At 49.4% G+C, this 13,961-nt stretch overlaps 1 protein-coding gene across 1 annotated transcript in view; it reads left to right on the plus strand.

Moving 5' to 3' along the window:
• SART1 (spliceosome associated factor 1, recruiter of U4/U6.U5 tri-snRNP) overlaps nt 1-12,477 on the plus strand; it is a 30,768-nt gene extending 18,291 nt beyond the window's left edge. The window contains exons 8-20 of the mRNA XM_060253652.1: nt 766-911; nt 1,672-1,878; nt 3,443-3,564; nt 3,850-4,007; nt 5,748-5,878; nt 6,072-6,242; nt 6,766-6,876; nt 7,030-7,117; nt 7,315-7,405; nt 7,874-8,009; nt 9,485-9,574; nt 10,314-10,435; nt 12,107-12,477. Of these exons, the coding sequence (XP_060109635.1) occupies nt 766-911; nt 1,672-1,878; nt 3,443-3,564; nt 3,850-4,007; nt 5,748-5,878; nt 6,072-6,242; nt 6,766-6,876; nt 7,030-7,117; nt 7,315-7,405; nt 7,874-8,009; nt 9,485-9,574; nt 10,314-10,435; nt 12,107-12,125 (1,592 nt within the window). The 3' untranslated portion in view covers nt 12,126-12,477. The remainder of the gene's footprint in view (nt 1-765; nt 912-1,671; nt 1,879-3,442; nt 3,565-3,849; nt 4,008-5,747; nt 5,879-6,071; nt 6,243-6,765; nt 6,877-7,029; nt 7,118-7,314; nt 7,406-7,873; nt 8,010-9,484; nt 9,575-10,313; nt 10,436-12,106) is intronic.
• Nucleotides 12,478-13,961: the final 1,484 nt, after the last annotated feature.

Genomic DNA, 13,961 nt, shown 5'->3' on the forward strand with positions numbered 1-13,961 from the left:
TCAGTCAGAGCCAAGATGCTACGGCTTGAAGAGCCAGGTCTAGATTTTCTGGGGTACAGTCGGAATGGCCACCCATCAATAGATCTGGGTGTCATCAGCATATTGGTGAGGAGAACTCTGAAGATGGCAGCATAGAAGTATACTGAATAAATTTTGGGGAGGAACTGTGGCTTAGTGGTAGTGTAGAAGGTCTCAGGTTTTCAGTCTCCGATAAGGATCAGCTTTTAGGTGATGAGGAGGTCCTTGTCCTAAGATCCTGGAGCTTCATGTGCAACCTCAGATTGTCAGGACCCTGATTGAAGCTGCCTTGTGCTGTGAATTAGACTCTTGGTCCGTCAAGGTCAGTATTAATCTGTCCCGACTGGCGGCAGCTCTCCAAAGTCTTGGCTCGAGATCTTTCACAAGTGGACCTCCTGGTGGCACCTGGTTTTTTGGCCACTGTGTGACAGAGTGTTGAACTGGATGGGCCATTGGCCTGTTCCAACATAGCTTCTCTTATGTTCTTGTGTTCTTTCATGTCTCCTGCTGCCTGACCCTTTTAACTGGAGATGCTGGGGCTGAACTGGGGAACTTTGCATACCAAGCAGATACTTTGCTACTGAACCACAGTCACTCCCCTTACAGCCATTTCCCTCTCATGCTGTTTCTCCCCTCATCCCAGTCACTTCCTTATCGCCACCACATTTATGCCGCCCAGATGCTAAAAGATGAGGAGCTGCAGAATTCCTTATTTCAAGTGCTCTGTGCTGCCGTCTCTCACCCTAGGTGTCCTGGAGGAAGAGGGGGGTGATGTCCTCGTGAATGTCAACATAGTGGACAAGGAGAAAGCAGAGAAGAACGTGGAGCTGCGCAAGAAGAAGCCGGATTATGAGCCCTACGAGGAGGAGGAGAGCGTGGACGACATGGTGATCGTAAGGAAACTTCCAAAGCTCCCTTGTTTGTTGATGGTTTAAATTTCCCCAGCTGTGCCCTCTCCTGTCCCTGGAGGTTGACTCCTCAAAAGGGTCACCACCATGCCCCATGGTGCTGCCCATAGCTGGCTGGTTACCAGCTGGTGGCTACCAAAGGTTCCAGCTGGTATGAAGCACTATGGGAGGAGGGGCTGAATGCTTTCGGACATCCATTTATAGGCAGGACGTTTATATGCAGAATTCTGAAGTTACTCGTCCAGCAGAGACAGGGAAAGCAAGTGGCTTCCTTCTCACTGGATAGCTGTTGGCCTGACATGGATGCCTGGATTCTGTGCAGCTGTTTTGCTACTGGCATTGTTTTCCCCTGATGCAAGAGCCTCTTCCATAAGTGGATACTGCTTGTGTTTTTAACTGTAAATTTCCTTGAGGAGAGCTCTGAAGAGGGTGATGCAGAAATAGTGTTAATAAAGGAATGAAAAGGGCTGCCACTGCAAGCAAAACAGATCCACAGGATCCAGCCCATGATCCAGCAGTAGCATAGCTCTGAGCCTATACTGAGTGGATTTTCCCTTACTTCTGACTGCAGCTTTCTCCCCCCTCCATTTCTGGGAATAGGAGACAGCTCTCTTCTTGGAGTGTAAGCCTTTACTAATACTTTGTCCATGCTGGCGGTGCTTCCTCAGCTGTTTTGTCCTCCTTTCTGCCTCGTTCTTCAGACAGTCGGTTTCCAATTATTCTTCTCCTCCATCTCCTCCTCCAGTACAAGCACAAGAACATCCTCTCCAAGTATGACGAGGAGATCGAAGGGGAGAAGAAGAAGTCCTTCAAGCTGGACTCGGTGGGGATGGCTGACGGCTCTTGGGAGCGGGAGCTGCAGCAAATCCGGGACAGCTTGCGCAACCAGGCTCAAACCCTGGACGTGCCCAGCCTCCAGCTGGCATCGGAGTATTTCACCCCAGAAGAGATGGTAAGCCTGCAACACTTCTCCTCCAGGGTCACGGCCAGGGCTGACCCTTTAACTAGGCAAACCAGGCGGCTGCCTGGGGCGTGGCCCTGAAAAGGGCGCTGGTGCGGGCCCCAGGAGGGCGCTGGAATGACCCTCCCTCCCACCCTCGCCTCTGTGGCGAGGGAAATACTGGCAGAAGTGGCTCAAGGGAGCCGCATGTCTGTGCTGCAGAGCGCGCTGTGGGGCTGCCTGTCACTCTGCCAGCTGCGTCAGACACAGGGGCGGAGCTAGGGCAGCCTCACAGTGCGTTCCGCAGCAAAAGCACACAGCTGCTCCCCGCCGCTTTCGGAGGGGGCGGGGCACCTCGCCTAGGGCACTGTTCTGCCTCGAGCTGCCACTGGTCACAGCATGCTACTCCATTTGGTGACTCTGTGCCACCTTGAAAGGTTTTGGTCCCTGATTCTTACGCACACTTGAGACCTTGCACCAACCATTTACTTAAATTACATCAGTTATATCTTGCCTTTCCTGCTGCTGGGGATCTGAAGCAACTTACAGTGTTCTCCTGTCATCCATTTTATCCTCACAGCAACCCTATGAGATAGGTTAGTGTTAGGGTGCCCAAGGTCACCCAGTGAGCTTCCATGGCAGAGTGGGGATTCAAATCTGGGTCTCCTAGATCCTAATCCAAAACTCATAAGAACATAAGAAGAGACGTGTGGGATAGCAAAGGAATGGATGCGTGCTAAGATGTTATGTCGGCCCCAGCAGGTGATGTGCTGTGGGTCTCTGGGAGGAGATCCAGGGCAGTCTATGGGACATTAAGAGATTGGAGAGATTGGATTTATACCCCACCCTCACTCAGAGCAGCTTACAGTCTCCTTTCCCTTTCTCTCCCTTGTGAGGTTGGTGGGGCTGAGAGAGCTCTGGAGCTTGGAGAAATGTCAACTGAGGGATGACATGATAGAGGTTTACAAGATTATGCATGGGATAGAGAAGGTAGAGAGAGAAATACTTTTCTCCCTTTCTCAAAATACAAGAACACGTGGACATTCAATGAAATTGCTGAGCACTCGGTTTAAAACTGATAAGAGGAAGTAGTTCTTCACCCAAAGGGTGATTAACACATGGAATTCACTGCCACAGGTGGTAGCGGCTGCAAGCATAGGTAGCTTCAAGAGGGGATTGGATAAGCATATGGAGCAGAAGTCCATCAGTGGCTATTAGCTACAGCGTATTGTTGGAACTCTCTGGGGCAGTGATGCTCTGTATTCTTGGTGCTCGGGGAGGCACAGTGGGAGGACTTTTAGTGTCCTGGCCCCACTGATGGACCTCCTGATGGCACCTGGGGGGTTTTTTTGCCACTGTGTGACACAGAGTGTAGGACTGGATGGGCCATTCGCCTGATCCAGCATGGCTTCTGTTATGACAGAAACTGCTCTTGAGAGAACAGCTCTGTGAGACCTGTAACTGACCCAAGTTTATACCAGCAGGTGCAAGTGGAGGACTGGGGAATCATAGCCAGATTAGGGTCCACACACTTAACCACACCAGACATTCTTGACCCTTGTGTTTCTTACTGCAGAATGTTACCTTCAAGAAAACAAAGAGGCGAGTGAAGAAGATCCGCAAGAAGGAGAAACTGGTGAAAGCTGCCGATCTCCTGCCACTAGGCAACGAGACCAGCGAGAGGGATTTCGGCTCCAGGTAACAATCTGGGGTCCAAGCCATTGTCCAGAGAGGGGGGCACTGCTGAAGAGGCTTGCACCAGTGACTCTGAATAGCATGCTTCTGGTCATCCTTTCCTGATGCTCAGCCTCTGAATGTGCTACCCAGGGCTGCAGAGGTAGCAGGACAGATGAAATGTCCCTCCGCTTCCATCTATGCCAGGGGTTCTGTTTCCACCTCCCATCCAAGTCAGACATGCCACAGCAAGTGATGTTGCACGGCTTCTTCCTATGCATCACGGATCCTTTGTGTGGCTCTCTCTAGGGCCCGCGGCCGAGGCAGGAGGGTCGCTGTGGAGGAGGAGGATGAGGATGAGGATGGAGAGGGGTACTACGGGGAGGAGGATGAAAATGGGGCTATGGAGGAGCCACCCCAGTCGGATGACCTTCGGGTGGAGAGGATGGACATCAGCAGCGATGAAGGTGAGTCTGCTTATTTGCTTTAATTTATTTTATTTTATAGTCCGTCTTTCTCACTGGAACTCAAGGTGGATTACAGATAGGACAAGACTGGTTAGTAAATTGAAATGTGGTAATAGTTGAATGATGATGATATTTCAGTTATCAGCAAGGATCCCTGTTGAAGCAAAGCAACTCGGTCAGTCAGTAAGCAGAGTACAAAAATGTCCTAACAACATCTATATATGTTTCTCAACCATGGGTAAATCTGCAGATATTTAAATCCACTGATCAGATCCACATTCAGATAAAGGAAATTTTTCTCCAAACTTTAGAGTAATGCCTAGGTTTGCGGTAAAGTTTGAAGTTTGTTTTATATGTGTGTGTGTATACACAGACACACAAACATATATAAAATAGCAGGAGAGGTGTAAATCCCCCCCAAAAAACAACTGTACATGTGCAGACAACACACTTACCTCTGTCAGAGTCTCTATGGTGTTGGGGGGAACAATGGCAGGTGAAGCCTGGAGCCACCCGGAGCTTGCCAACATTGATGTTTGGAGCAGTGCTCCCTCTAAGCTGAGTTTGTATGAGCTATCTCAAGTTTTTTAGCCTTCGGCTCAGGAAAAATGGCCCCAGAGCAAACTAACTTATGTAGTAGCTCACAACTTTAATGCCAGTAGCTCATGAAGTAGAATTTTTGCTCACAAGACTCCACAGCATAGAGAGAACATTGGTTGGAAGTGAGAGGGCCTGGTTGGCAGCAGCTTTACAGCTGGAGGGCATTGGAAGCTTCAGCGGGCCTGGCAGCGGAGGCCCGGAGCCACACTGGGCTCGCCAGTATCTGTGTTGGTGCTGGGGGGTGGGGTGCGGGCTGGGCAGCCTGGTGGCAAAAGCTTTAGAGCTTGGAGAGCTTCAGAAGCTGCAGTGTGGAGGCCTGGAGTTGCTCTGGGCTTGCTGACATCAGTGTCAATAGTGGGTGACAGGTCAGAGGAGGAGAGCACAGTAGCCCAGCTGCAGGGGCTGCAACAGTGGGAAGGCAGGAGCCATGATAACTCGCAGGGGGAATCCTTTCCTTCTCTTAGCTGGCACTGGGAGGACTAAAATTTAAGAGGGAGAAGGGATCCCCTGCAAGTATCACAGATCTCCACTTGTTGGCATCTAACATTAAAAAGATTTCTAGTAAAGCAGCATAAATGTGCCGGGGCTGGGATTGTGGAACTGGAAGAAAAAACACAGCATCTGTAATGATGGTCACTTCCTGAGCTGATCCTTTGCATCACAGCTCTGTTCCTTTAGAAGAATGCTCTCTTGAACCGTTGAATTTCATGACCCTTTTGGTCATTAGAACAAAACAAGAACAATAATGGGGTGGGGAAAAGACTTGTTTTATTTGGATATGCTGTCCCTATGTGTTTCATTGATGCTTCTTCAGGGGAATCTGTATAATTATTATCAGGTAGTTCCCACAACAACAGTATTTTCAGAGCCAAGTAAGTTTAAATCTAGTAAGAAAATTAAGCATCGTGTATAGTTCCATTTTCTCTAAAGTCTTGTGATTTTTGATGGGTGGTAAAGAGAAAGGAAGAGAGTGTCTGTCTGTTCCTGGTGGAGTCAGCATTTCTGGGACTTCCAAACGTTTTCTTTTGCAGGGCCCATCTGGAGGGGCTTGTTTGATCTTCTGGTTGGTGCTTTCTTTGTGACTCTGAGTTCTGCTCACTGGCCTTATTCATTCTTCTCCTCTTTCCCCCTCCCCACCAGAGGATGTTGTAAGGGGTCTAGATTCTCCCCCTGCCTTGGAGGAGGATGAGGCTGAACTGGAACTGCAGAAACAGCTGGAGAAAGGACGGAGGCTAAGACAGATCCAGCAGCTGAAAGACAGTGGGGAAAAGGTGAGAACTGGAAACTGATCACAGGATGTCACTTTTATGGACCTGTGAAAGGTCCATCCTTGTGGGCACTGGGGAGGGGGGTGCCCCACGGCAGTTTTCTGAAGGGCCTTGACTGTACAGTTTCCTGAGCCAGAAGGGCTCCATCCCAAAGCTTTGGCTGCGTGTTACTGACCACCACCCTTTTTACCCCCAGGTCATAGAAATAGTGAAGAAATTGGAGACTGGCCGGAGCCAGGAGGACGACGATGAGCTGGAGAAGAAGGGGGCCATCGTCTTCAATGCCACCTCTGAGTTCTGCCGTACGCTGGGCGAGATCCCCACCTATGGGCTGGCTGGCAATCGTGAAGATCAGGAAGAGCTCATGGTAGGTCTTTCAGCAGGCACCGCGCTAGAGTTTGGCAAGGCTGGGCAGGATCTCAGGAGACGGCATCCCCTACCAGTGGGTGGTGTTTGTGTGCAGGCAACGCTTCTGTATTTGATGCAGACATAACAGTTGTTCGGCATGACGGAAAGCCCTGACCTGCAACTGTACTTACATTAATAGTTCATAGGGCACTGTCCAGTGCTATGAGCACTTGCTGCCTTCGTTATCTTCTTGTAGCCCTTACAAACAGGCCTTTTAAAGTAGGTGAGTGCTAGTCGTCCTCCTCATAGTGCAGTTGTGGGTGGGAGAGCAGTTTGCTTATCAGCAGCTGAAAGTTCCTGGGGGAAGTGAGATTTAAACAAAGGGCCTTCCCAATTTAGCAGTTCAGTCTCTGAGTGCACCTGTTGTGCTGTGCAGCTGAGTGGAGAGGGTGGTCTTGAGATGAAGTTATGTAGATTCCCCCACATAGAAAATGACAGGGACACAAACAACCTGCTTCCTCCTTCCCTCTTCTGCCCATCAGGACTTTGAGCAAGATGATGAGCGGTCAGCCAATGGGGGCTCTGACTCAGACGGGGAGGAGAACATAGGCTGGAGTACGGTCAACCTGGACGAGGAGAAGCAGCAGCAGGACGTGAGTGTGTGGCCTTCAAAGGGGGCTGCTCAGGTGGCTTCAGATGGCAGCCTCTTCCTATCCTGCAGGTGGCTGGGGATCATTGTGGGCCTAGAGCAGGAAGGAGCACCTTGAACATACTGTCTCTCTCTTTGCTTCCGCTGCTGTGTGTAGTTCTCAGCATCTTCCACCACTATCTTGGATGAGGAGCCCATTGTCAACCGGGGCCTGGCAGCTGCCCTGATGCTCTGCCAAAACAAAGGTAAGGGTTGAGGTGGAGGGAGGTTGTGGGTTGAGGTGGAGGGATGTTGTGGCTTGGAGGGTTCTTTCTGATTAGGCCCAAGCCTTTCCACTTGGGGCTTAAGGGGACTTGCGTTTCATGCCACTGCCCTGGGATGCCAACTCTTTCAAATGCTGCATGGGCACAGTGTCAAACCACTTTCGTTTTCTCTTGGTCAGGCTTGCTGGAGACAACGGTGCAGAAGGTGGCAAGAGTGAAGGCCCCTAACAAGTCACTGCCGTCTGCCGTTTATTGCATTGAAGATAAGATGTGAGTGGCTCTTGGGGTAGGCGCAGCCTTGTGTTCCTGGAGACAGGGAGAGACTGACCCAGGCTGAATATTGGGGCCGTGAACAAATACAAGAGTCAGACAGCTGGCCTATCTTAATTGGCCAGTGCTCTGCTACTGACAAGGTCATGACTTGAACTGTCCAATGACTTGAGATTCTCTTTGCTGGAGATGCTGGGGATTGAGCCTGGGATTGTATGCATGCAAAGTAGTTGCCCTTCCGTGCTTCCCCTTCTCTGTCAGGTGTGGAAGGAAGAGACAAGTTTTTCAAACAACCTTTCTTCTACACCTATCCTCCTTTTCTCCCACCTCTCCAAGACTGAGCTGTATTCAAATTGAGAATCAAACCTTTTTCTTTCTTTGAGGGTCCTTTCACTAAGACACCTTCCTCACCAGCCAAAGAGACTCTGCAGCCTGGCTGAGTTAACACTGTGCTTCCTCCTCCTACAGGGCCATTGACGACAAGTACAGCCGGCGTGAAGAGTATCGGGGCTTCACCCAGGACTTCAAGGAGAAGGACGGCTACAAGCCAGATGTCAAAATCGAATACGTGGATGAGACAGGACGCAAGCTGACCCCCAAGGAGGTACCAAGGCAGGACTTGCAAGCTGGAGGCTTCCACATCTTGGAGCAGGGGTCTCCAATGTGGTGTTTGTGGGCACAATGGCACCTGCTGACACCTGTTCCGACACCCACCAGCTGTTTTTAGGAAGTGGGTGGGTCCAGGTAGGGCTTTTGTCCAACATGGCTTCCGATTGGCTGTGCTGATTTTTATTTTTTGGTTCCGCAGCAGCTGCCACCCCAGCACAAAGATCTGTGCTGTTACTGAGATTAAGCTGTGGCAATCATTTTGTGACTGGCTCCTCCTCTTGTGGCAGCCATTTTGTTGCTGTCTGTATCAGAATTCCAAATGTGCCGGGCTCAAAGGCTGGAGACCCCTGGTCTAGAGGGTTTATTGGCACACCTTCCTCTCAGAGGGGAAGAATAGAGGCTCTTGGGAGCACAACTGCCCACCTAAAGAATTGTAGCTGGTTAACTATATGAACATTATGTAATTTAATAGATTAAATCTGCATCAAACTGCATGAAAGACAACCATCTGGAGAGCCAGTTTGGTGTAGTGGTTAAGTGTGCGGACTCTTATCTGGGAGAACCAGGTTTGATTCCCCCCTCCTCCACTTGCACCTGCTGGAATGGCCTTGGGTCAGCCATAGCTCTGGCAGAGGTTGTCCTTGAAAGGGCAGCTGCTGTGAGAGCCCTCTCCAGCCCCACCCACCTCACAGGGTGTCTGTTGTGGGGGAGGAAGGTAAAGGAGATTGTGAGCCGCTCTGAGACTCTTTGGAGTGGAGGGCGGGATATAAATCCAATATCTTCTTCTTCATCTGGGGGCGGGGAATCCCATTTCTTTTGCATTTAGTTGATGCACCTTAGTGAAAGGGACAGTCACCTCTTTTCTTTCAGAGAAGGAATGCCATTTTGACTGTGTTGCTTGCCACCTCCAGCTTTTGTATGAGCTTGTGTTATATATTTTTAACACCATGCTTGATTATCCATCCAGCCTAGCTCAGATCTCCCTCCCAAGCCATACTCCTGCTGCCCTTGCCCACAGAGGATGGGCAGGCGGCAGCTAGAGATGGGGCCTTCTTAGTTGTAGCACCCTGCCAGTGTAATGCCTTCCTGTTTGAAACTCACCAGGTGCACATACATTACTGACTTCTAGGTGCTAGACCAGAACATTTTTATTCACCCAGGTCTTTAATTTGGTGTGTACCTCTTATCCTGTGACTTGTATGCTTTTTAACAAGTTCCAGTCTTAATGGGAGGCTGTTTTGATTTACTGCTGCTGATTGTTGTTGTCTTGAGAGTTGTGCATAGTTTGATTTCATGTCAGCTGCCTTGGCTATGTTCTGGAGATTGTTGGGTAGAAATCCTTATGAACGAAGTCTGATTTTGGAGGCACTGCTTCAGTGTAATCTAACAACTCATCTCACCAAACCCAGCCGAAGTTCCCTAGCCCGTCCGCCCCCGCTCACTTCTTGCCCCGCTGTATTCTCATCCCAGGCATTCCGGCAGCTCTCCCACCGGTTCCATGGCAAAGGTTCTGGCAAGATGAAGACAGAGCGGCGCATGAAGAAGCTGGATGAGGAGGCGGTGAGTGAGCCAATGAGTGAGGGCACTACCCAGTTCTACCTGAGTGGCAGGAGCATTGAGTCACACCTAGGCAGAATAGGATCCATGAGACAAGAGGGGTTGGAGCACTCTTCCCTGGAAAGTAGCAAAGCGTTCCAGCCCAGTCCCTCCTCTCGGGGTTCCTCTGCCATTAGCTAAAGCAAGGGTGTCAAACATGTGGCCCAGGAGCCGAATCAGGCTCCTAGAGGGCTTCTATCAGGCCCCCGAGCAACTGACTGTCGCCTGCTTCCTTCTTCCATATCTTGCTTCCTTCTGCACAACAGCTTGCTTTGCCAAGCTTGCTCCATTACCTCTGTTTTCTCCATTGGCTGAGGCTCCTCCCTTGGGGGGGAAGGGGAGGGATAGCTTGCATTGCCCAGTCCCCATGTGAGAAATTATTATTATTAATGAATCAACTTATCCTGGCCATGGGCCAATGCAAAGAAAGAACCTTTAAGACCTATGACTGCTAATGTTCTAAGCATGTTTTAAGTTTTTTTTTTAAAAAAAATATTTGTGTTTGCCTGTGCCCTTATAAAGTTTATGTCTCTGCTACCTGGCATCACATTTTATGACGCGCACACAGATGGCCTGGCCTGACAAGGTCCGGCCCTCATAACAAATGAGTTCGACACCCCTGACTAGAGCAAGGGATTAAGTAGAAACAAGTCTTAGGGGAGGGAGCAGTGCTGATCCTGGCTGTCTCCTGCCCCCTCTCCAGCTCTTGAAGAAGATGAGCTCCAGCGATACTCCTCTGGGCACTGTGGCTTTGCTGCAGGAGAAGCAGAAGGCTCAGAAGACACCTTACATCGTGTTGAGTGGCAGCGGCAAGAGCATGAATGCGTAAGGATGGCTGGTGGGGAGGAGGCATCTGGGGCTGCGGGATCTAAAGGGAAGCCGCTGTTGTGGGCCCAGGCTTGAGTCACTACAGAATACTGGTGCTACAGCAAGTTACATCATGTCTGGGGGGCGGGAAAGGGTTGCTGAAATTTTCACAGGTCAGTAGAAGATGATGATATTGGATTTATATCCCGCCCTCCACTCCGAAGAGTCTCAGAGCGGCTCACAATCTCCTTTACCTTCCTCCCCCACAACAGACACCCTGTGAGGTGGGTGGGGCTGGAGAGGGCTCTCACAGCAGCTGCCCTTTCAAGGACAACCTCTGCCAGAGCTATGGCTGATCCAAGGCCATGCTAGCAGGTGCAAGTGGAGGAGTGGGGAATCAAACCCGGCTCTCCCAGATAAGAGTCCGCACACTTAACCACTACACCAAACTGGCTCTCCAAGAGCCAGAATAAAGAATTCTGTTTTGTCCCCCCACTGCTGACTCCATCCTGTGCTGGAATAGCCAGCCTGTCTTCACGTGGCCTCCCTTGCCTTGCACTGCACCAAAATTATATGTAACATAAACACAACTCGAATACCAAGTGTTCAAAGCTTACATTACAGTTCAAAGTTTACATTTGTAGTTATCCAGATGTCAACCTTGCAAGGCAGGCCTCAATGCAGGGCTCAGAGAGCTACCAATTTAAGGCTGCTCATTGAATAAGTTAATGAGTGAGAGCTGATGCATGGGAGGGGTGGGGGGACATAAGAACGTAAGAGAAGCCATGTTAGATCAGGCCAATGGCCCATCCAGTCCAACACTCTGTGTCACACAGTGGCCAATTTTTTTTATATATACACACACACACACACACACACACTGTGGCTAATAGCCACTGATGGACCTCTGCTCCATATTTTTATCTAAACCCCTCTTGAAGGTGGCTATGCTTGTGGCCACCACCACTCCTATGGCAGTGAATTCCACATGTTAATCACCCTTTGGGTGAAGAAGTACTTCCTTTTATCCGTTTTAACCTGTCTGCTCAGCAATTTCATCGAATGCCCACGAGTTCTTGTATTGTGAGAAAAGGAGAAAAGTACTTCTTTCTCTACTTTCTCCATCCCATGCATTATCTTGTAAACCTCTATCATGTCACCCCGCAGGCAACGTTTCTCCAAGCTAAAGAGCCCCAAGTGTTTCAACCTTTCTTCATAGGGAAAGTGTTCCAGCCCTTTAATCATTCTAGTTGCCCTTTTCTGGACTTTCTCCAATGCTATAATATCCTTTTTGAGGTGTGGTGACCAGAACTGCACACAGTACTCCAAATGAGACCGCACCATCGATTTATACAGGGGCATTATGATACTGGCTGATTTGTTTTCAATTCCCTTCCAACTTCCCATCACTTAGAACACCCCAATCTTCACTTGCTATTTCCGTGGGGATCCCAGATGTTTTGCTTTCAGGTCACAACTGCTGACCTTCATGACCACCACCAGCTATTCCCAGATTGTTCACTCCCCAACTTCCTTCCCATTGACCCTCTGTCTGCCCTAGGCAAAAACGCCATGAGGTTGCCCTTTCCCCAGATTCTCTGGGTTGAGTGCCCTGAGGGATAGGTGGGTCTTTGATTGGCAAGCAGACTGTTTGGGTGCTAATTGCTTCATCTCCTTTTTTCCCCACAGGAACACCATCACCAAGTGAGACCTTGCCATCCACATGGAGGGAGAAGATGGCTGCTTTTTGGGGATTCAGGCCTGGACCTCATTTTTGCCTTGGACCCTATTTAAAGGTCTCCAGCTGGTGCAGAGTGCAGAACACCTAGTATTTTTTAAAAAATTAAATTGGAATCTCAAGAGAGACACTCTTCCCAACCACTGCCTTGGTCAAGTTGATCAGCTGTTTCCCTCCAGATGTACAGAGAGGGAGGGAGGGAGGGCAGTATCTGTGTATATAGTCATAGAGCTGAGTTTCTGAGGATGCCTTTTGGTGTTGGTTTATTTTGTATCTATATGTGAAACCAAATAGAATAAAAGTAGCTGCTTCGTCTCTTGGAGCCAGTGTTCTTCCTTCTGTTGCCTGTGGGGCTGGAATAATGTTCTGATTCTGCTTCCCCTTGCCCCCGCTGAAAAAGGGTACTCCTGCCTTCTGTTTTTGATCCTGGATTGGCAGCTGCCTTACAAAGAGCATATCTGATACTCAAAGCAGGGCTAGGTGAGTCTGGCTCCATCCCCTCCCTAAGCTGAGCTAGAAGAGAGGGTAGAGCTGTCCAGGCCGGCCATAATGAACATAATGGGTGGGGAGGGGTGTGCCACACAGAGAGATGACAAAAGTTTACGTAGACCATGTTGAGCCCTGATCCATGTTGGTGTCAGAAGAAACGTGAATAAGGGAGTTCTGTTTTGAAGTCTGGTGGTAGAAACTGCTGTTAAGTTGTAAACAATTTATGGCATCCCTGTAGGGTTTTCAAGCCAAGAGACATTCAGAGGTGGTTTGCCATCTCCATGTTGGAAAATACCTGGAGACTTTGGGTGAATCTGGGTTCAGGGAGTGGCCTCAGTAAGGTACAATGCCAAAGAGTCCACCCTTCAAAGCAGCCATTTTCTCCAGGGGAGCTGGTCTATGCCAGCTGGAGATCAGTTGTAAAAGTGGGAGATCTCCAGGCCCCACCTGGAGGCTGGCAGCCCTATAAAATTGCCATTGTCTGCCTCTTCATGACCCTGGACTTCTTTAGTGGCCTCTGATCCAAGTACTAACCAGGGCTGACCCTGCTTTTAGCTTCAGCAAACTGATGAGATCAGGCTAGCTTGGGACATCCAGGTCAAGGCAATTTTACATATCTAATGCCAAATGTGATCCACTGGAGAAGGAAATGGCAAACCACTCCAGTATCCTTGCCAAGAAAACCCCATGAACAGTAACAAAAGGCTAAAAGATATGGTGCTGGACGATGAGCCCCTCAGGTCAGAAGGTGCCAAATATGCTACTGGGGAAGAGCGTTCAAGTAACCACAGAAAGAGTGAAGCGGCTGGGCCAAAGCCGAAAGCTCAGCTGTGGATGCATCTGATGGTGAAAGAACAATCCGATGCTGCAAAGAACAAAACTGCATCGGAACGTGGAACGTAAGATCTATTAATCAAGGTAAGCTAGATGTGGTCAAACAAGAGATGGCAAGAATGAACATCAACAACTTGGGAATCGGTGAACTAAAATGGACGGGAATGGGTGAATTTAACTCAGAGGATCACTACATCTATTATTGTGGTCAAGAGTCCCTTAGAAGAAATGGTGTGGCCTTTGTAGTTAACAAGAGAGTGAGGAAGGCAGTAATGGGATACAACCTCAAAAATGACAGAATGATCTCAGTCCGTATTCAAGGCAAACCATTCAATATCACAGTAATCCAAGTCTATGCCCCAACCACTGATGCAGAAGAGGCTGAAGTGGACCAGTTCTATGAAGATCTACAACACCTTCTAGAATTAACACCAAAAAAAAGATGTCCTCCTCATAGGGAACTGGAATGCCAAAGTAGGAAGT

The sequence above is a fragment of the Heteronotia binoei genome, chromosome 1 (genome assembly GCF_032191835.1).
Source record: "Heteronotia binoei isolate CCM8104 ecotype False Entrance Well chromosome 1, APGP_CSIRO_Hbin_v1, whole genome shotgun sequence".
NCBI classification, from domain to species: domain Eukaryota; kingdom Metazoa; phylum Chordata; class Lepidosauria; order Squamata; family Gekkonidae; genus Heteronotia; species Heteronotia binoei.